The following is a 22,098-nucleotide window of genomic DNA, read 5'->3' as shown; positions in this document are numbered from 1 at the left end:
CGCAGTCACCTTCAGGAGGAAGTGCCGCGGCACCCAACGCGCTGCCAGGTTGCCCTTTAGGGGAGGACTACATTCCGTGGCGGAAGGACACGTTACATAAAAGTCTCGGCATGAACGCTCTGCGCAGGCCAATGAGGAAGTGGCGAGGCGGCGAGGCAGCGGGGCCCGCCCCGGGAGCTCCGGGGACCTCCCTCCCAGACCCCCGGGCGCCGGGGCCACCACCTGTTGCTGCCAGCTTGGAGTGCTGGACGAGGGCTCTTCTCTTGACCCTCGGCCCAGGCTGCCCCAGCTGTCCTGGCCTAACCGGGCAGTGCGAGATTTATGGATCCTCGGCAGCATTCCCCTAGCCCTGTCCTGCGACTCCCCATCCCTCCGGGTGCCCGCCCCAGCACACACCTCGGAAACCGTGCCGCACAGGCAGTTAGGGAGCCCGAGATGGGATCAGGAGGTGCGGAGAGATAGAGACTCCTGGGACGGTTGGAGGTCGCCTTCGGAAGGGCTCCCGCAATGGAGCGGGGTTAGGGACGACTGGGGAGGGCGGAGTGTGCGTGGAGCGGGAGCGCGAGACCTTTTTGTTCTTAGGGCTACAAGAAAGGACTACTTGGGGCCGGGTGAATACTTTAGTTGGGGCTAGGATCCTGCAGCGCGAAGGCCTGAGAGTAGAAAGCGAATAGAAGGCATTAATATTAGTGTAGAAGTGACCATCAGGAAATATCAAGTCAGAATGTTAGAGTTGATAAACTGCAGGAATCAGCACTTTTGTTTTCAACCTCATGTATTTAAATCAATATTGTTAGAGCTTTTCTTACATTTTTCTCCAAGGTATCTTCCGACTTTCCGAGGGCTAGTCAACAACCAATGATGAAGGCAGTTTATCAATGAAAGAGCTGTTAATTCTTGCCTTCATGAAGCCAAGTTTTGAGAACAGATACAACGCTGCCTCATTAAAAATCGTTAAGACCATATTCTCTTAGGGTCTTTCCTTTTCCTGGAAAACTAGACAATGGATGTGACTTGACTGGCAGACACCTGCCTTGCCCTGAATCAAAGGCCTTCCATTCCGCTTTCCTGTTAGATAAGCTGGGACCAGAAAGTGACAGCCTAAAAGTACGTTTTTGTTTGCCACAGAATCCTTTAATTTCTTCTGGAAGCCTTTGCTGGTCCCCTTGGTTGTAGATGGGAAGTTGGTTGGCCCTGAGCTAAGGACGAACTAAAAACAGTGGTGAACAACAGTGGGGGGTGGAGGTGTCAGTGATCTGGCCAGTGCTAGACTATGTTGCATTTTAAAGTCCTAAATCTAGATACATTCCCAAGATTGAAATGCACAGGTATTAAACTGGAGAGTTATAAAAATGCTGTCCATGAAACTCTGGCAGAGACGAATCCAGCATATCCTTGCTCGAGTTTAGATGCATAGTGAAAATCTGTTACATGGAGTTTAAGGTGATTGTCATTGTTTTGCCAAAAAGCAGCATAGTATATAAGAAAGTTTGGATTCCATCTTCTCTTCTTTCCATTCCACTTACTAGCCCTATGACCATATCCTATAATTCAATATGTAAGGGCCCAGTTCCTTAAAAGTAAATTGAAGGGGTGCCTAGATGACTCAGTCATTAAGCATCTGACCTTGGCTTAGATCATGATCTCACGGTTCATGAGTTCAAGTCCCACATCAGGTGAGCTTGAGCCCTGCTTTGGGTGAGCACAAGCACCACTTAAAGTGGTAAGTAAAAAAAAAAAAATGAGCCCCACTTTCTCTCTCTCTCCCTGCCTCTCGTTCACTTGTGCCCTCTCTCTCTCAAACAACAACAACAAAGTAAATTGAAGACAAGGCCTGCTTCATAAGATGGGGTTTGATCAGATGATATATGTGAGTGAGTACAGCATGGTGCCCAACAGGCATCCCCTTTTTGGGGAATTGACCTTGTGGAGGATTATCCTTATGATTAGTGCCAGAACATTGTTCAGAATGCAAGAAACTCTGTTTGCCTTCTCTTGGTCATCTTGAATCCCCATTCCTTTGACCCAGCAACAAGTATCCCCAGGGCTACATGAACCTGGGGGAAGCTGAGAGCCAGTCCTTCCATTAAGCTCTCTGAACTGGAAGGATGGGAGGGGGTGCTGTAGGTTCAATGGACTGGGGTGAGTGTGAGGGTATAGACTGCTTTGTTACCTGTTGGATTCATGGCCACAGAACCACAGAATCTGGGATTAAATCTGGTCTCTTGAAGGTCATTTGGAGTCCCTCATGGGGTATGACTGCAAATGGTACTGGACCCAACTCCTGTGGCCCTGGTGAGGGAGGGTGATATTTACAGGCTTTACCATTACACGACCTCATGAGGTAAAATGGCAGTGTTCTCTCTCAGGCCAATACAGATTTCCAGGGCAGCCCATTGACCCCGAAAGTCAGGTTAAAGCAGAAGTGCTTATCACTTTGGATTTTATATGCCCTTTCCAGAGCCAGACCAAGTAGACTTAATTTATTCTATGCCTTCCTTCAGATTCCCAAGAGCTCTTCAGGCTCATCAGGGTGACACAAAATCTTAATTCCAGAGTTCCTCCACAGAAAAACCCTGGAAGGAAGAGAAAGTTGGCCTTTTGAAATCAAGAGTAAAGAGAGAACAGGTTTTCTGTGTCGGAAGGGGAAGGCTTCACATAGGAAAACACATGGAGGTTGGTTAGGACAGATATGGGTATGGGAAGGCATTCCAGGGGATAGCAACAGTAAAGAATATTTTCTGAATGCAACTGTGTATCTAGGTCCCCCCCTCCTCAGGATATGCCTCATCAGCAGTTAAAAGCAGAAGGGAGGAAGCTTGAGGAGTCCTTGTTCATTCCAGTGGAAGTACTGCCTCAGCCAAGGTGACCCAGTCGGCCTGTGTGACTCACTGCAAGTCTTTCTCTAGCCCAAAACTGTTAGGACTCACAGGACAAAGCCTCCCTGGGATACTTTAACCCTATCCACCAAGCCAGTCCCATGGAGGCCCTGTCTCCTTCTTTTTCCCTGCAAGTGTAGCCACAGCTAGGCTGCCTAAGATGCAAGTGGGATTGTAAGCAGACCCCTTCCCCCAAAGTAACCAAGACTTGGAAGACGAAGAAAAGCATCAGTGAACAATGGATCGTGTGCTCCCTTCCTCAGGAATTCCTCCTGTTGCAGTTCAGTCACACTCTGCTTTTCACTTGGCACCTTACCTTTAGTCTTCATCTCCATGCTTACTGGCTACCAGACAACCTGACCCACTTAGCCCAGAAAGGATGGCTAGGACTAAGGAGACTTCAGTCTCTCTCCTAGACAAAATAATTTTTGTAGGTAATGCTTTAACTTAAAGGATGGCATCTTTGGCCCCATTGCAGGGGGTGTGGTTCTGAAATATCTGTGGAAAGTCCCACACTCCAGAGAGAATGAAGCCCCTTCAGATGAACCGGAGCCTACTTTTATTCCCACTGCTCCCAGAGGAATTGTGTGACCTGCGAAGCTTCCTCCCCACCACTCTCAAACTTGTCCCAGAAGCTGAGACATCTCCCAAACCTCCACCTCCCAATCCATCCTGAGAAGCTGTTAGGTAACCCAGTTATGACTCAGCACCAGACTCTTTCCTCTCTCTCCCTACTGGCCAGAGTGAAAGGCAGAACCAAGCACAAGGCTCCTCCCCTATGGATGGCCACATCCTCACCACAAACTGAGTCAGGACCACACCCTGCCTGGATGGAAAATTACCACGAGAAGGAAGAAGGTTAAATTCCAGGAGTTTCCAAGTTCTCAATACAGAAATCATAGCCATCTACTCTCCACCTGGGACTAATTGAGGAAAATAGTTCTTTTCCTGGCCCTCACCCTAAGTATGTCCAGGTAGAGACGAAGTAAGGCTGCTTGCGCCCAGGACCGTGTGAAGTAGGAGGCCACAGTCAACCTACGTGTGCAGTATCTGTAATAACCTTGGGCTCTGTGAAGGAGGATCTCTGGTTCAGACCTGGCTTTCACAAGCCCCACCTCCGCGGTAGGCAGCCCTGAGTGGGAGAAAGAGGCAATCCTTCTTCAACTCCTTCTCCAGGCTGTGGGAGGATTCCTCTCCAGAAACTCAGGGCCCCACCCTGCAAGATTCCCTGCAATGAAGGCATTGTTGGAGAAGTGCCATAGGTTTTTAATTAGATTTGTTTTATACCAGATAGGTTTTACAATTTTTCAGATATGTTTGGCTTTCAAACTTCTTAGATTCAGAGTCCTGTTGCTTTTATGTGGAACACTATAAAATGATGTATTTAATGTCATTACAATTTTATCGGCATAAAAAAGACATAATGTGTATGCTACGAAAAAAACAGTGACACCTATGAGACCAGCGCAGGTGTTTGAGTTTTTTCCTGGTAATATACACTATCTGTTCATTACTTCTCATTCTATTATTTGCTAATACTTGCTATAGCAGTGTTCCTTTCCACTAACAAAGGAAAATTATAAGAAATGCTTACAACTGAGAAAAATCCATTCACAATTTCTGAAAATTGAGCAAAAATGTTGTTACACCACTGGAGCAGCCAAGCACCTAGACTGAGTTGTTGGAACACCTGTGGGAGTAGTCTGAGAACCTCGGCGGGAATTGAAACAATGCTTAAGAGTTCAGATTCTGAAGTTGGGCAGTCCTGGTAAAAACCCAGCACTGCCACTGACTTGCTATGAGACCCTAGACACATAATTTAAGATCTCTAAAGAAAACCTATCTTCCATCTTTTTTGGTCAGCATTAAAATGAAAAAATACTGGGGCGCCTGGGTGGCGCAGTCGGTTAAGCATCCGACTTCAGCCAGGTCACGATCTCACGGTACTTGAGTTCGAGCCCCGCATCAGGCTCTGGGCTGATGGCTCGGAGCCTGGAGCCTGTTTCCGATTCTGTGTCTCCCTCTTTCTCTGCCCCTCCCCCGTTCATGCTCTGTCTCTCTCTGTCCCAAAAATAAACGTTGAAAAAAAAAATGAAAAAAAAAAATGAAAAAATACTTGTAAAGTTTGAAAGGCTATCTAGTCTAGAATTGGAACAAACAGTTCGGGAATCAGGTTATCTGTCAGTCATGAGCTGTGGAATATGAGCAAATCACTTATCCTGTTTTCTCACCTACAAAATGGGAATAACAGCTCCTAATTCATAGGCTTGTGAGAATTACATTAGTCAAATACAGAGTGCTTACAACAAGGCCAAGCATATAGTAATCCAAAGTGTTAGCAAATTATTAAAGTGCTTATTAGCATAAAACCTGGATCTACCTAGTATGAAGTAAAAAATGTTAGCTCTCCCTAATACTGTTTAGATGAGCTGTAAGGGTACTCCTAGGAGGCAGGAATTTCAGTGAGTGTGGGCTTCCTGGTGGGGCCATTTATTTAGTGGAAAGGAATTTCTTCTAGACCACAAAGCAGAATGGGACAGAGAGCCCTAGGAAACTTGTAGAGTCAAGAGTGTAACAGTCTTGATTAAGAACAGGTAAGGAAGTTTAAGAAAAGCTCCTACTGGGTGTTATACGGAAGTGATGAATCATTAAATTCTATTCCTGAAATCATTATTACACTATATGTTAACTAACTTGGATTTAAATTTAAAAAAAGAAGGAAAAGAAAGGAAAGGAAAGAAAGAAAAAGAAAAACGCCCAGGGGATGGGCCTTAAGAGTGGTACTTCATGTTGAGGCAAGTCAGGAACTACAATGCAGGCAAGGTACTCGGGCAAAGAAGGTATCTCCAAAGCACAGGGTGAAAGTAATGAGACAATAGGTGGTCTAGGGAAGACTCTGTAAATCAAGAAGCTGTAACAGAATAAACCTATACTTGAAAAGCCAGGCTTGTTTAATGTGTTTTGTATTCTCTGTGCTTATATTCCTGTTTTTCTTCATTAATAGTTCAAAATATTTGATGTCCAACCCATCTCTGAGCTAACTTAGGGTTACAGGCACATGAAGCACAGCCTGAAAGGCCAGCAGAAGGTTGGCAGTGGGAATTTCAACAGGGAGATGGATTTCACTGAAATAATTAGGTCTCCTAGAAACAGCTCTCTTTCTTCACCTTGCTAACCTTGGAGAATTTGGATTTTGTTGTATTGAGGGAGGATGCATTTCTCTAGATGTCAAATGAGAGACCAAGCCAACTTCCTGCATCTGTCAGCTATTTCCCCCCACCACCCTTACCCTAGAGAAATAGCTGGGAGGAGGAAGAGAATAGGGGCCCAACCCCTGAGACAGAGAGCAAGGGGCAGTGGCTAAGTTGTGTGCAAAAAGCAAAGGTCCTGGGGCTCCTGGGTGGCTCAGTTGGTTAAGTGTCTGACTTTGGCTCAGGTCATGGTCTCGCAGTTTGTGAGTTCGAGCCCCACGTCCAGCTCTGTGCTGATAGCTCAGAGCCTGGAGCCTGCTCCAGATTCTGTGTCCCTCTCTCTCTGCCCCTCCCCCGCTCATGCGCGCGCGCGCGCGCGCTCTCTCTCTCTCTCTCTCTCTCTCTCTCTCTCAAAAATAAATAAACGTTAAAAAAAAAAAAAAAGCAGAGGTCCTAAGGGTAGGAAATCTGAGCTGATTTGGCCTCAGCGGTACTTTTAAATCTTGAGGAACAGGCATCAGTGGTATTCTATATCCTTCTGAGTTTGCATCATCTGCATAACTGATAACTGCCTAACTTCTTTATCCAGTTCATTGACAAAAATTTTGCCAGATCCGTGGTACATACACTACACTAGATGACTCAGCTTTTACTCCACCCAACATAATTAGTTCCAACCCTCAGGATATTCCACTCTCCCCACCTGACACCCCACTTGAGGGCTTGGGGCAGGTGCTGGGCCAAGGCTAGTCAGACCACAGTGATCATATCCAGTCCACAGCACCTTCCATTTTATTGTTTTATTTACAAACAGGGTGAAGTCAACTGGGAAAATCAGGAGTAGGGAGTCAGTCTGGGCCATCCAAATGTGGAGTGGTTCCTGGGTCAGTCTCCACCATGAAGGCCGCCTCTTCTATGCTTTTCCTGCCCCTTGGTAATGGCCCCTTGATTCCTCAGGGCAGCCTCACATGCTGCTCCTGAGCCCTTGTATGAGGGCAGATGGATCCTGGGGGAACAGGGGTGGTACGAGGGCTGGGGCCCCCTCAGTTTGTGTAAACCTGAGTTCCGATCACACGCATGATTTCCTTCTGTATCTTGGGGTCCTGAGTATTAATGTTGGCATCGCCCACCTGACCATCCTCATATCTGCCAAAGATAGGGCAAGCGTGAGCATAAGAGGGAGAAGAATACCAGAATAACGTCAACCAGTGAACTATATGTGAGGTGTGGCCATTCCAACCCAAAAGTCAAAACCCTTTCTTGCTACTCTTTAGGGTAGAAGAGATTCAGCTTATCTGATTTCCTCTAAATAGATCTATACCCATCCCCATCCTCCACAGGGAAAGTTCCAGTGCCAGCTCCACTCAGGTAGCCAGGGATAAGTCTCAGATGACAGGAACAGACTTTCCCAGTAATCATACCATTACACCCCCACCCTTATTCCTCAGAGTAATCCCCAAGGTCCCTCCTAGACTTACACAAAGAAGAACCGTGTGCAGACATGGTCAGACACAGGGCACACCCAGATGTTCCCATGCTTCTGGAGGTCCTTAGATGTAATCACTGGGAAGAAGGGGGCCAGAAATTATAATGCTTAAGTCACACAGTCCAGGCAGGGGAGGGAAGACAATGTGTCAACAACACCCTCAGCTGGATCACGTGCCAGAGCTGTACCAGAAATAAAGGTTGGGGACACAGAAATACAGGGACTGGGTGAGCCACCTACCTTCACAAAGTGCTATACAGTTTAGATTCCGACTCTGCAGGAACCTTGACTGAATGGATCGGGTCTGGAAGAGAAGGATAGCAGAGCCAGGTGGACTGTTATAGCTTCCCTAGGCAGGAGGTTAGCTGCTGGTGGCTAGGGGTATGGATTAGGATATCTGGGTCTCCCAGCCACCACCACCCCCAAATTTTGCTTTTGCATAATTAGTCTGGCTGAGTCCATAGCTTCAATCTTTACATTTTCATGTCACTGCATTTAAACTCAGTCTCTGCTTTCACACTTATGACTGAGGCCACATAGGACTCTGGAAGCATGTTCATCTTCAAACATATCTGATTCCTTCAAATGATCTTCAAACTACTCACCTCCCCCACCATTTGTTCCCCATCCATCTCTGTAGCCTAAACTTATCCTAGGGGAAGGATTCTGCCTGCCTCACTGGAGTGCCAACTAATAATACCTGGGGGATGGTATTCATCCTGTTATATCTCTGGACCAGCTCATCCTTGGAGGGCATCCTGTGCTGTCCTTTTCCCATTCCTGTTATAGAACAACAAATCCAGTTCAGTCACCCACTCCTCAATCACATAGTTACTAAAATGTCTACTATGTGCCAGGCACTGAGCTAGACATGTAGTAAATAAATAAACAAGGTATCTGCCCTGACACAATTTAGTCTGGTGGATACTACAGGCAAAGAACAAGTAATTACAACACAGTATGGCAAGAAGTGTGATGGGGAGAATCTAGAACAATGTGTGAGCTAGAGGAGGGGAACTAGCCTGCCCTAGGGTTTTGAAGAAGGCTTCCCAGTGACAGCCGGGAAAAATTACTTAAATGAAGAGGGGGAAAGTGTTCTGGCAGAGGTAAAAGGACATAGAAGGTCTGGAGGAAAGAAAGCAATGTGCCTTTGTTTGTATGGAGCATAGTCAATGGAAGGAGAGCGGCAACAGATGATATGGAAGCAGTGAGTCAGGATCAGATCAAGCAGGCCTTATAGGCCACGTTAAGACAACTGAAGTTTATCCTGAGAATATCAAAGAATCACTAGAAGGTTCTAAGACAGAGGAGGAACACATGAAATGAGACAGGAATGAGGGGCTCACGAGAGTGGTGATATCAACCCCTTGGATCAAATGCCAGATTGAGCAAAATGAGTGAAGAGGAAGCAAGCAGAGCAAGTCAGATCTATTCCAGTCTCAAAGTTACATAGAAAACTATGAGCAGAGTCACTCAAAAGAAAAGACAGAAAGCACAGAAGGTAAGTGATGAATAATTTTCCACAAGTAACCACAATGGCAACAACCTTGAAGAATCCTGCTTCCTTTAGAAAGTCTTCCCAGACTTGAGGAAGTGGTGCCAATTCCCTCCAGTGTCCCCCTGTCTAAATCCATAAATCCTCTGCCATCCTTATCCCCCAGTGAATAGCCCTATTTATAACATTTATAGACCCATTCTGGATTTTTCTTATTTAGACATGGAACAGTGCTTATGTGCCCCTACTCCCAACTGTTTTTGGCCTGTGACTAGACTTTAGTCTTGACTCAGCTTTCTCACAGGCCTACCCTTATCACAGTCATGTGTGTGTGTCTATGTGTCCATCTCTGTCTGTCTGAGAGGACATGGATGAAGATGGGAAATGATGCTATCCTTACAGGCCATAAGCAGGGCCCCTATCTCACCACTCTACCTGGGAACATTCTATTACAAATCCCACTCTCCTTCAGTTCTTGGTTTTGTGATAGCCATGGTACAGGAGTGGGGATGCCTGGACTGACATTCCTCACTGCTCAGGCTGTCAATTCATCATGCACTCACACTAAAGTCCCACGACAAATATATGGCCTGAACAAAACTCAAGGCAAGACTTAAACTCTTAATTTCTTCCTCCTACAGGTGTGACACTTACCACCCCTTGATTTCTACTTTCCCCATTAGCCTTAAGTAAGTTTAGCTCTGAATCCAAACATGACATTCTCATCCTGGGTATTTCAGTGCAAGATTCGGAGTGATCCCAAAGGATAAGAAAGAACAAGTTCTATCCCAAAGGATAAGAAAGAACAATCTGATTTCTATGGCTGGTCTTTCAAATGGCCCTTATGATGCAATCCAAATCTTGTCCCATCTCAATCCTGTTGCACACTGTCCTGTTCATATTGACCCAATGATCTTCTACAGTTTACCAAGACCAGAAACTGAGAAAGTCGTGGCTACAGTAATCCCTGGATGCTTTGTATCCAGAGTATACACCTATCAGAAGTCTCTAAACAGAACTAAACACACAGATGGAGTTTACTAACTCCTTTCTCCCTGGCCCTTGTTTTAACCCACACACGATGGCCAAGTCATTGGAGTGGAGGCTCCATTAGCCAAATGGATGCTCTCTATTTATACCAGCTCCCAGATAGCATGCAGTGCCACAAAACTAAGGATACCCTGAGGGAGAACAGAGAAAACTAGAGCAGAATAGGGTATGTGGAAACATATAAGAAGATGGAATTGGTTAAATACTAGAGTAATTACAATAAACTGGACATCTGTACACATCTCACATTATAGAGACTCTCACATATCTGTGGGCCCTCAGAGACTCAGTCATTCAAGCAAAGCCTACCCTGTCAGTCCAATATAGTAATAAGAACACTGGCCCAGAAGTTAGGAGGCCTAGATTCCAATCCTAGGTCTGCTACTCACAGCTGTGTGTAACTTCTCTGTGTATGAGCTTTCCTAACTATAAAGTAAGAAAGGATTGGATGAGATGATCTGTAACTCTAAAAGTAAAATCCTATGCCATTTTATAATCAGTGGACCTTTGCAAGAGGAAAAGGATGGTGTCCTATGATGTTTTTCTGTGACTGAAGTGATGAAGAAATATAAAGAGTCAATAGAGATTCCTGGCTCCATAGGTATTCAGGCACTCAGTAGTAAACAAAAGCCAGTGACAGAAAAGAGAGGGAGAGAACAGGATGAGAACAGACAGGAAGCAAGAATTTTGTGGGCACCAAGAACACCAAGGCACCAGGAGAATCTCACTACTTGGAAAATAACGAGAGCTTAATGAGGGAAGCTCAGGAGGGAACAAAGATAAAAACTGAGGAACCCAGCCAAAAAAGCCAAAAAGACTACCCTAACCCCAACCCCACTTTGCACCCCAGGCACACAGAATAAGATTCATTCACACATTCAATCGGTATTTATTGGGCACTTACCCTGGGTGGATTACTCATTAGGTTTGGTTCATGACACACTATCTATCTATCTATCTATCTATCTATCTATCTATCTATCTATCTATCTATTTATTATCTACTATACCTATAGACCCAACCTACAGACTAAATCCAAGAACCAAAACATTACTAGTGATTTATATCAATGTGCTCCTACCCTATCCCAACTATCTATCTGCTTTTCCTCAGGAGGTAACCACTATCCTGAAATTTCTTTAGTTTTATCATACATACATAACGCACATGCACCAAAAGGTTTATATTTGTTTGCTTTTAAACAATATAAAAAAGACATTATACACTAGTCTTCTGGGCTTGCCTTTTTTTTTCTTTAGCTCAGCTCATTACCAAGGTTTTTCCATGTAGTTAAGTACTACTGTTTATCCATTTTCATTGCTAAATAATAATCCACTCTGAGAATATATGAAAATGTATTTATCCACCCTCCTGGTAGTGAGCATTTGGGTTGTTTCCAAGATTTGCTACTGCAAACACTGCTGCTTTGAACATTCAAGTACACCTCTGGGCATGCAGGAATGACAATGCTGGGTCACTGGGATAAATTTTCTCAGCTTTATGAAATTAAACACCAAATTGTTCTCCAAAGTGGTTGTACCAATTTATATTCCAATAAACAATAAAAGAGATCCTGCTAATCAACTTCTAGGACCATCAGAGGTATTACCAGATTTCTTAATTTTTGCCAGTCCACATAGGTGGCAAACAGTAGTCATTTTGGTCTTCATTTTACTTCCTTGATTAATAGCAGTTCAGCAACTTGTCATATTTTTTGGTCATTTCTTCAGTGAAATGTCTGTTCATGTCATTTGCCTATTTTTCTACTGGGTTGTCTTTTTCTTACTGATTTTTAAGTATTTTAAAATACATTTTTGGGTTTCCTGGGTGGCTCAGTTAAGCGTTCAACTCCTGGTTTCTGCTCAGGTCATGATCTCACTGTTGGTGAGGTCGAGCCCCATGTTGGGCTCTGTGCTGGCAGTGTGGAGCCTGCCTGAGATTCTCTCTCTCCCTCTCTCTCTCTGCCCCCTCTCCTATTTGCTTTCTCTCTCAAAATAAATAAATAAACTTAAAAAAATATCTTTATTACTAATCTTTTGTGGTTAAATATGTTACAAATGTCTTCTGCTTTGTAGCTTTTCACTTTCTTAAGGTGTCTTCTGGTAAACAGAAGTTTTTAGTTTTAATAAAGTTAAATTTACTTACCTTTTATGATTTATAATTCTACATTTTTTTCATTCTATGGAAAGTTTTATATAAAACTAATAATTTGGTTTGGTTAAAGCCTGGTTTAAGTTCACTTATAAAACTATCTGGGTTTGGTGAGTTTTTTGATTTAGTTGCTGCTGTTAGAGTAGTTTAAAATTTAAAGACTTTTCTGGGGCGCCTGGGTGGCACAGTCGGTTAAGCGTCCGACTTCAGCCAGGTCACGATCTCGCAGTCCGTGAGTTCGAGCCCTGCGTCAAGCTCTGGGCTGATGGCTCAGAGCCTGGAGCCTGTTTCCGATTCTGTGTCTCCTTCTCTCTCTGCCCCTCCCCCATTCATGCTCTGTCTCTCTCTGTCCCAAAAATAAATAAAACGTTGAAAAAAAAAATTTAAAGACTTTTCTAGTTCTATGATTCTGGATCTAAGTTTTCTTATCTTTATAATAATTATACTTACCAGATAATACTAAATAATAATCTATAAAGAATATAGCACTGTAGGGGCATCTGGGTGGCTCAGTCGGCTGAGCATCTGACTTCGGCTCAGGTCATGATCTCATCGCTTGTGAGTTCGAGCCCTGCGTTGGGCTCTGTGCTGACAGCTCAGAGCCTGGAACCTGCTTCAGATTCTGTGTCTCCCTCTCTCTCTGCCCCTTCCCCATTCACACTCTGTCTCTGTCCCTCAAAAATGAATAAACATTAAAAAAAATTTTAAAGAATATAGCACTGTCTCCTTCATATGGTAGACATGCAATATATGGCGGTTACCTTTTATATAGAGACTGTGTAGAACAAGAACAAACGAAAACTAAAAAGGAACTAAGACATGAACCTGTAACACTGAGAGAGCTCCAAGGCAGATTCATTTTCTGAATAGAACAAACCTGGACTCATCTCCTGACTAGAAAATGGACCTTACCCATGCCTTATCTTTGGAATAAAATGCTTTCTCTTCCATTCTTATAATAGTATGTAATTATAGACAGTTTAAATTTTAAGAGGTAGTTGACAGGGAGAACAATGTCTCCAGAAATGTAAGCCAATGGAAGATACTCAAGCATTCAAGTGTATTCACATATAAACTCACATGCACACGTGTACATATACCATCTATAAACAGGCTATTGCCCACACCAAAAATGTGGTCTATGAAAAGCCTCGTTTCAATCTCCCAGTTATTTCCTAACTTATTCTCAGAGCCAAGCCTCTACAATGAATAAAACCATCCCTATGGAGAAGAGGACTTCCTAACAGAAAGGGAGATAATTGGCCTCACGGTGTAAAGAATCTACATCACTAACGAGAGGAGGTAAAGAAACCATGTATCTATGACTGGGAGAGAGCTGACACAGACCAAGTACCCATGATGGAGCAGGAGGAGACAGCATAGATTACGTATTCACAAAATGGATGCGATGTAAATAGAGCCGAGGTGGCCAGACAGTATTTCTTACCTGAGTATCCAAAGGAAATACTGGAGATGGGGCTCAGGTAGATGCCTTTGCCATAGGCTGCTCCATGCAGCTTGCAGGGAAACACCAGGATGAGCAATATGAGCCTGGGCCCTCCCATGGCTGTATGTTAGGCAGCCACAAGGCTTATCCAGCCCTCTGTCCCTCCAATTACCTTCTCACTGGTTCAGATTACTCTAGGAATTTACTCTTGAAAATCTGATTGGCTGAAAAGTGGATGCAGGTTAACCTCTTTGCCCTACTAGATACTGATGTCTTGGAACGTAAGGAGTGGCAAAACCACTAGTCAGTCCCTCAGAATCCATACTCCATTCCCCAGGCTTTGGTACATATGCAGATTCCAAAACTGAACTATAGAACAGGTACCCAAGAGGAGAAACAATAATCACTCCTTGGATTCCCATAGGGAGAAGAAATAAGTCTTTTATATCACTTTTCTGAATGAACAGTCACATAAATTAAAAACCTTTGTCTAACAGGTTAATGCATCACAGTGGCTGTAGTCAGCATTTCATATTCCTGCCTATTGATATAATCCTATTCCCAAAACTACCAAAAAACACAGCCTGGGGTCAAATATATATCAGCCATATTCATTCTATACAAACAATTCCAACCTCTTTCCTTGGAAAGCCACACGGCAGGCTAGATTTGAGGATGCTGAGGCAAAAATCAGTTCAGTACTCTAGAGCAGGCTTCCCCAAAACTGAGTGGGGCAGGGAGGGGAGTGGAGAGAAAGGGAAAGGCACACAGCCTCACCTGCAGTTTGGTGTAGGATGCATTGACCAGCCCATTGCGCAGGATCGAATGCCAGTTTTCAATGTGGGACCCACTGTAAGGCAGGGTAGAAAACATGTCTCTTCATTGTATGAGGTTCCCAGAAGCACTTTCAAGACCGCCACGCCCACCCACTCTCACCCACACAGGACATGATAATGGACAGGGATACAGCTAGCAACAGACACACACATGGATACAGTCACAGGCATGCAATATACGTGTGTGTGGCTAACTCTCCATTGTAACTTCCAGTCCCATTCTTTTTCCTGTGCTTCAGCTGGTCCCATCCTAAATCCTCAACTGCTGGTTCAGTATTTTCATTTGCCTATTCTCCTGATATTTCAAGTTAAGCAGATTCATTTCAAACTCAACCAACAGAGCACTGATCCCAATATGGTTGCCAGTTCTAACTTCACATCTATTTTAAGAAAAAGGTACCACCACTCCCTTCTTAATATCTCTCTCACTTTCTCTCTCTCTTCTTCCTCAATTAAGCATAAATTGCTGATTTCCTTCAAAATAGCTTTCAAATCTATCTCCTCCAATCTGTTCCCTCAACCACATCTTTTTATGTGTAAATGTCATTTCTCCTCAACTACAACATAAGTAGCTTGAGAGTAAAGACCATATCCTATGTATCTTTTTACACTCTACAGCGCCTACCACAACAGCATTAAGAAATATCTGACTGGTTGGACATATGTCACACACACTCATATACCTCAAGTGAAGTTGCCCTCCCACCCCCCTACATTATTTGTTGTCATTCCCCCACGCCTCACCCACCCCCAACCCCCCCTCCTCACTGGAAGGCAAAGGTGCTGCCGTAGAGCTTCTTGGCGGTCCGGAACCGAGCCTCCTTGGCAGGAGGGCTGCTCAGCAGGAGGAACTGGTGTGAGGTGTGCATGAACTTCAGCTGCTGCCCAGGTTGGGGGTCGGGTCAGGAAAACAGAGAAGAAATGGAGATCAGGGAGGGAAGGGGTGGGGATGGGGAGCAAATCAGGCTTGCACTGACCCCAAATAAGGAGAATATGCTTAGGTCCAAAGACAACTGTTGATGGATAGAGCCAATGAGGCAAGTCTAGGATCAATGTGGTTAGCTGGTCTGGAGCCCCTCCCTGTCCCTCACCAGAAATTTAAAGAATTTAGAAGAAGAATGGTCACTTACCCTGCTGAGAGGTAGTTTGACAATGTGTGACCTGTTGCTAGAGATGATCCTAGCATAAAACAGAGAGGAAAGGAATGGACAGAATGAGTGTGTCATTAGACCATCCAGAACAAAGAAGCAGTCTTACTGTACCCCTGGGAGAACGAGCAAGGATTCCAGGGCTGTTGGAATTGTGTCAAATGTCCAGATCACTATCTAGATATTCCTGTTGGTGGTAACGCTTGTGTATAAAAATGTAAAAGGGAAACTACTGACCAGAGTTACTGGGTAAACAATGAATAAAAGAAAAGAGACGGGTGAAAGGGAGACTGCTATGTCTAGGAACAGAAAAGGATAAAACAAAAGTGGGTGCCTAGGTGGCTCAGTCAGTTGAGCGTCTGACTTCAGCTCAGGCCATGATCTCATGGTCTGTGGATTTGAGTCCCACATCAGGCCCGCTACTATCAGTGCAGAGCCCACTTTGGATCTTCTGTCCCCCCTCCTCTCTCTGCCCCTCCCCTGTTCATGCTCTCACTCTCAAAAATAAATAAACATTAAGGAAAAAAAGGAAGAGCACGTAAGATCAGCTACAATAAATAAATAAGTAAATTAAAAAAGCAGATATCTGTATTAGCATGGTGACAACTTATACTTGGGATTTAGAAACACACAACTGGGACTCAGAGGAATCTTTCAGGGCTCTCAAGGATGGGGAGGGATGGAGAGAAAGTTACTGTTTGGGCTGGAGAAAGAAACAGATTAAACTACAACAACCTTCCCTAGGATTCAAGGATAGACTGGGCTGGTTTTGGCTGAACTCAGAGGATAGGAGAGAACAAAGGCGTAAAGCATTGAGAGCTCAACATGGGAGCATTATCTCATATAGTGGATACAGTTTTGTTTTATTGTTGTTGTTGTTTGTGCTTCACCCATTTACTTGTGATGCCATCCTGGATACTCTATGCCTGGTCATTCCTGATGCTAAGAGGCAGCATGTTGTATTGAAAAAGTACTGATGTCAATGGCTGACTAGGAAAAGAAGGGAAAGCTATGTCAGGAAAACAACAGCAATCAAGATCGGGGAAGGAGGGCAGAGGGTGGAGGGCAGTAGAGAATGTTCAGAATCTTTGTTCGAAGGGAATAATAATAGTGCCTCAAGGCTCTGGACAGTGTACATCAACAGGGTGGGCCTTGAGACAGGGATAGGGAGCAGAAGGGGAAGACAAACCTCTCTGTATGCACAGAAAACTTAGTTGAAACATTATTAACTCCTACATGCAAAGGGTACTTAAAGACCTATTGGGAAACAAGAAACACCTAGAGAGAATCTGAGACATTGTGTCTGAATTTGCAAGCTCCCGCTAAGCTCGGAGTTCTTATCAAGGCAAAGTATATCAATAAAACCCCAAGAAAAAACAGCCAGAATCTCTATAACCTCAGGAAGGATGCTGGAACCGGCTCTAAAAGAAGTTGTAGGTTCCATGACTAATTCCATATCCCCCAGTACCCCCACCCCCAATCCCTGAAGGACAAACCATTCTATTCACATCACTTACCACTGCAAGAGAGGATGGGCCAAGGGATCCAGCTTGTCCATCTGCTTCTTGATTTCTAGATATGAGCCCTGTTAAGACAAAGGTCATAAAGTTACCTCCCAGGAGAGGTGAGAGCCCTCCCACTTTTGACAGACTAATCAGGGCCCAGGGCAAGGCAGGCACTGAAGGCCACACAAAGGCAAGAGGAGATAGGGTTCCCACCCTTAAGGAGCCCAGTCAGATTGGGAAGACTCATAAATAAATATGAAAATGACTGAAAATGCTTACAAAACAACATGCAGGTGGGTCTCCCTCATTTTACGCAATTCCTACAACTCTAAAAAGTTGACTTTAAATAAAAAATAAATAAAATCAATGTCCCAGAAAGATTAGGCTAAGGAATCCTGTGGTAAAACTTTACATAAAGCAAAGAGTCCTTCTGACAGTAAATCATCCCTCCTAGGTATATCTTATGTGTTAATCTGAACTGTGATATATAGGATTTGCTGAGAAGAGGCCCACCTGTAAATGTGAGTACAAATGAATGTCTATTCATGCAGAGATTGCAGACGAGGGGTGGGGAAGTCTGGTGAGGGGCAGCCTTGAGTCAAAGGATGGTCACTGCTCCATGTTGCTGCCCCACCCCTAGAAGGACAGAAGATGTAGGCCCCTGGGGCTAGTTCCTTACATCCAAGCCCCCTCCTCGCCCTCCCAACCCTGGGCAGAAGTCTTTCCCTCACTTCTCTAATTCCCTAAGAATTATGGGAAAAACATTAAATATGAACAACTTGTGAAGGAATTGGCAGCAAAGGTAAAAGTTGAGAGAGACATCCGGAGTGAAAAAGAGAGTAACAGAGAACAAGGATTGGGAAGGCTGAAGAGGGAAGACTAAAGAAAACTCAGTGAGGAATCTGAATAGCATTTCTAAATCTCCATTCCACTCCCATGGATTCCAAGCACAACAGGGCACTTAAGCAGGACAGGCAGAGGGCAGAATACCTGGGTCATCTCCCGGATGGACATCACACTATCCAGAGCTTTTTGAAGTCGCTCATAATTCTTCTTCTGTGGGGAATCAATGGGAAGAGAAGACCCAGATGAAGAAAAGTGGAGGAGAGTAAGATGTGATGAAAAGGAGGGCCAGATGTACAAAAGAGGTCTAGGCCCCAAGGAAACAGTATGGCATGTCATGGAAAGAACACAGATTTAATGTCAGACAGTTCTGGAATCACATGCTAGTTCTCTTTTACAGCTAGAAGTAATAAGGTAAGTTACTTAACCTCTTAGAACCTCAGTACCCTGTGTGTAAATGAAGATTAAAATTCCCACTACACTCAGAGATTGTTCTGAGGACTAAATAACATACGTAAAGAACTAATATAGTGCCTGATACATAGCAATAAGAGTCATAGTGAGGCACTCTGCTAGGTACTTGTGATGGTTAATTTTGTCAATGGTTAATTGAGTTGATCTGATGGGTCATGGAGTGCCTGAACATTTTGTCAAATATACTCTTGGTGTGTCTGTGAGGGTGTTTCTACATGAGATTGACTTTTCTATCAGAATGAGTAAAGCAGATTGTGCTCCCCTCATTTGGGTGGGCCTCACTCAATCAACTGAAGGTCTGAAGAGAACAAAAAAGCCAAGTAAGAGGGAACTCCCCCTGCCTGACTGCTGGAGCTAGGGCACTGGTCTTTTCCGAACACTGGACTGGAACTGAGAAACCGGCTTTTGGGGGATCTCAAGACTGTCAGCTTTTGGATTGGAATTTATACCACTGGCTCTCCTGGGCCTCCAGTTTGCTAAATGCAGATCCTTGGGCTTCTCAGCCTTCATAACTACATGAACCACTTCTGTATGATAAATCTCTTTCCATAGATATCTCCTACTGGTTCTGTTTCTCCGGAGAACCCTAGTACAATACTTTACATATGTTATTTCTCATTTTTATAACAATCTGCAAGGTAGATATTATCCCCTTTTAACAGATAAGGAAATTGTGGTACCAAAAGGTTAAGTGACTTTTCTTACACCATTGAGCTAGGGAACAGTAGAACCTCAAATGGAATCCAGGTCTGTCAGGCTCCAAAATCTATATTCTTCCCTAGTATAACATAATAATTCTTCTCCCCTCCTTCTAACAAACTCAGTTACTTGTTCACTAAAACAGCCACAGCTTAGGGTTTAAGAGTTCCCAAGAACCAAGTGTTCCATCCCTTCTGTCCCTCCTTCCAAGCTGTTATATACATGAGAATGACAGCCCATAGCCTCCCACTCTCTTTTATTGTTTCTATTCCTTTTCTATTTCTATTCTATTACTTTCTTCCCAAGCAACAATACCTTGGGGTTAAAGGCCAGAGTCTTGGGATCAGTGGGGTCCACCACAGAGGGATAAGGCTCAAAGATGATGCTCTTTCTAGGGGACTCCAAAGCTGCCCTACACATGGCCACCAGCAGATCCACCACCTTAGGCGAAAGGAGAGAAAGGAGGCAGAAGCTAAAGGGTTTCCCAGTGCTGGGAGTCACATAGTATCCAGCATAGGTCTGTCCACCTGTTGAAGGCTCTCAGCATTCTCTCTGCTATTCTTTTTAATAGCAAACACGTTTATGTTTTTTTCATTTGAAAATACAGGCTGTTCATAAAAATTCAAGTAACGATGATTTAAAAAATGACTAAGAAAAAGATAAAAATCATCCCATTGCCCCCAAACAAATCTCATTCCTCACAGGTACTACTGCTAAGTCTGAGGTCTACCCTTGCAGATAATTTTTCCTATGGAAATAGTTATCTTATTAAATAGGCAATTAAAAAAAAGAACTATACTGCACATACTGTTGTCTTTTTCTTTTTTATATATGTTATAATTTTCTACCCATAAATAATAGCTGTATGGTATTTCCACCGTAAGGACATACCATGATTTCTTTAACTGAATCCCCATAGATGGAATCCTATCGATTCTTTTTTCGCTATTACAAACAACAGTATTGTGCACACCCTTACATATGAAAGCATTTCTGGAGGTTAAACTGCCAAGGAGTGACATTGCTAGGTCCCCTCGCCTTTCTTGATGCCAGCTCCCCAGCAGCTTTTCCCTCTCCCATACCTCTGCTCCAGTAGCAACCTCCTCTGCAGCTCCGGACATGACTCCCAATGTGTAGAAGGAGAAAACACACAGCTCACGAGTACAGACGGCTGGCTGAACAGACATATTAAACAGAGAACAGTGGCACAGGGTGTGCAATAAGAAGGTGTCATAGGGAGACAAGGACAAATCTGACCTTAGACAACTCTAGAACCAGGTAGGAATTTGGGGCCCTCTATGTCATGAAAAAACTATAAATTAGTCTTAATTAAAAAGCCTTACTTGTAAGATTCACAGTTAATGCTGTCTCCTCTCTGAAGCCTTCCATGACTTCCCTAGGTAGTTAGATGCTCTCTCTTGTGAGTTTCCACAGCACTGCTCATATCTCTTCTACACACTGACAGTGCAGTGTCTGTCCACCCACCTAGACTTGGGAGTCCTTGAGGACAGCTTCATATGCAATCATCTTGACCAATATCTGATCCCTATTTTTAAATGTTGGGTGGGGATTATATCTGCAATAATATTCATACATCCTTGGGGTTCCTGAGTGGCTCAGTTGGTTGAGCGTCTTACTCATCATTGATTTCAGCTCAGGTCACGATCTTGCGGTTCACGGGATTGAACCCCACATCGGCCTTGCACTGATAGCACAGAGCCTTCTTGGGATTCTCCCTCCCTCCCTCTCTCTCTCTGCACCTCCCCTGCTCTCTTTTTCTCTCAAAATAAATAAATAAATAAATAAATAAATATTTTTTAAAAAGGACCACTGGGGAAGTGATAATAAATATTAAAAAAAAATTTATATAGCCTCATAATTCAAAACAGGACTGCAGAGATTTGTTTTCTGAGGCAAAATAATTACTTCTAGAGTCTCAAGAATTACGGACAAAATTCTACCTTTACCATAGACCCAGGAAGAAAGGAATAAAAGAAAGATGAGGATTGAAAGCCTTGACTAAGGGTCTAAGGAAGAGGGTCACAGATTAGGACACATACCTTGAGCATGGACCCATTCTGGAAGACATGCTGCTCATCACACACCACGCAGTACTCATTCAACGTTGGAATCCTCTGTTCTGCATACTTCATGATCTGGGAAGAGAAGACATTGTTACTAAGTCTTTTTGGAAGTGCAGACACAGATATGGGAAGCAATTTGAGCTTCTCTCCTCTCCCAGCCCTGTGCTTAAGGCAGACCTATTCTTGGGCCCTGCACTTAGTTTAACTGAGGGCCCACATCTAGAGCTACAGCTATATATTATAGTAAAAATAAGACCAACCATGGTAGAAGACCTGAGTTAAGATCCTGTCCCCCCCCCGACCCCTGCCACACTACTTAATAGCATATATAACTTTGGGCAAATTGGTTAACCTGAGCCTTGGTTTCTTCATTTATAAAGTGATATTATTCACCTCATAGAAGAACTGAGATTACTGAGAAAATTTTCATGAAAGTGTTTTATAAATATTAACATGTACTAACCGAACTATTAACCTTAGTTGTAGTAATTAAGACTGTCCCATGATCACATGGCAGGGGGCCTAAGAAGCCATTTCAACTACCCAGAACAATCAGCTTATCCACTGGTCAAAGCCACAGATACAACTCTTGTGTTGGGAAGAAAGCAAAAATCTAGAGCTCATATGGCAATACGCTAAATAATTTTTTAAAACACTCCGTCTAGGGGCACCTGGCTGACTCCATTGGACACATGACTCTTGATCTTGGGGTCATAAGTTCAAGCCCCACGTTGGGTACAGAGCCTAGTTTAAAAAAAAAAAAGAAAAGCAAACTAAAAACAATAACAACAAAACCACGCTCTGCCTTA

At 43.8% G+C, this 22,098-nt stretch overlaps 1 protein-coding gene across 13 annotated transcripts in view; it reads right to left on the bottom strand.

The window, feature by feature from the left end:
• LOC122467579 (protein mono-ADP-ribosyltransferase PARP6) overlaps positions 1–22,098 on the bottom strand; it is a 62,403-nt gene that overhangs the window by 28,179 nt on the left and 12,126 nt on the right. For 7 of the 13 annotated variants that reach the window (XM_043553976.1, XM_043553975.1, XM_043553974.1 and 4 more), the window contains 12 exons: positions 21,266–21,361; positions 20,288–20,380; positions 19,521–19,646; positions 18,180–18,245; positions 17,202–17,269; positions 15,667–15,715; positions 15,305–15,417; positions 14,478–14,550; positions 13,701–13,770; positions 8,257–8,336; positions 7,797–7,860; positions 7,549–7,633 (listed from right to left, as the gene is read on the bottom strand). In XM_043553976.1, the coding sequence (XP_043409911.1) occupies positions 7,549–7,633; positions 7,797–7,860; positions 8,257–8,336; positions 13,701–13,770; positions 14,478–14,550; positions 15,305–15,417; positions 15,667–15,715; positions 17,202–17,269; positions 18,180–18,245; positions 19,521–19,646; positions 20,288–20,380; positions 21,266–21,361 (983 nt within the window). Of the gene's footprint in view, positions 1–6,855; positions 7,217–7,548; positions 7,634–7,796; positions 7,861–8,256; positions 8,337–13,700; positions 13,771–14,477; positions 14,551–15,304; positions 15,418–15,666; positions 15,716–17,201; positions 17,270–18,179; positions 18,246–19,520; positions 19,647–20,287; positions 20,381–21,265; positions 21,362–22,098 lie in introns of those variants that run through there. The other 6 variants (XM_043553982.1, XM_043553984.1, XM_043553983.1 and 3 more) reach the window with 4 other exon arrangements.

This window comes from Prionailurus bengalensis, chromosome B3, assembly GCF_016509475.1.
Source record: "Prionailurus bengalensis isolate Pbe53 chromosome B3, Fcat_Pben_1.1_paternal_pri, whole genome shotgun sequence".
NCBI lineage: Eukaryota > Metazoa > Chordata > Mammalia > Carnivora > Felidae > Prionailurus > Prionailurus bengalensis.
Note: the sequence above shows the minus strand (reverse complement) of the source record. Positions and strands in the feature narration are given on the sequence as shown.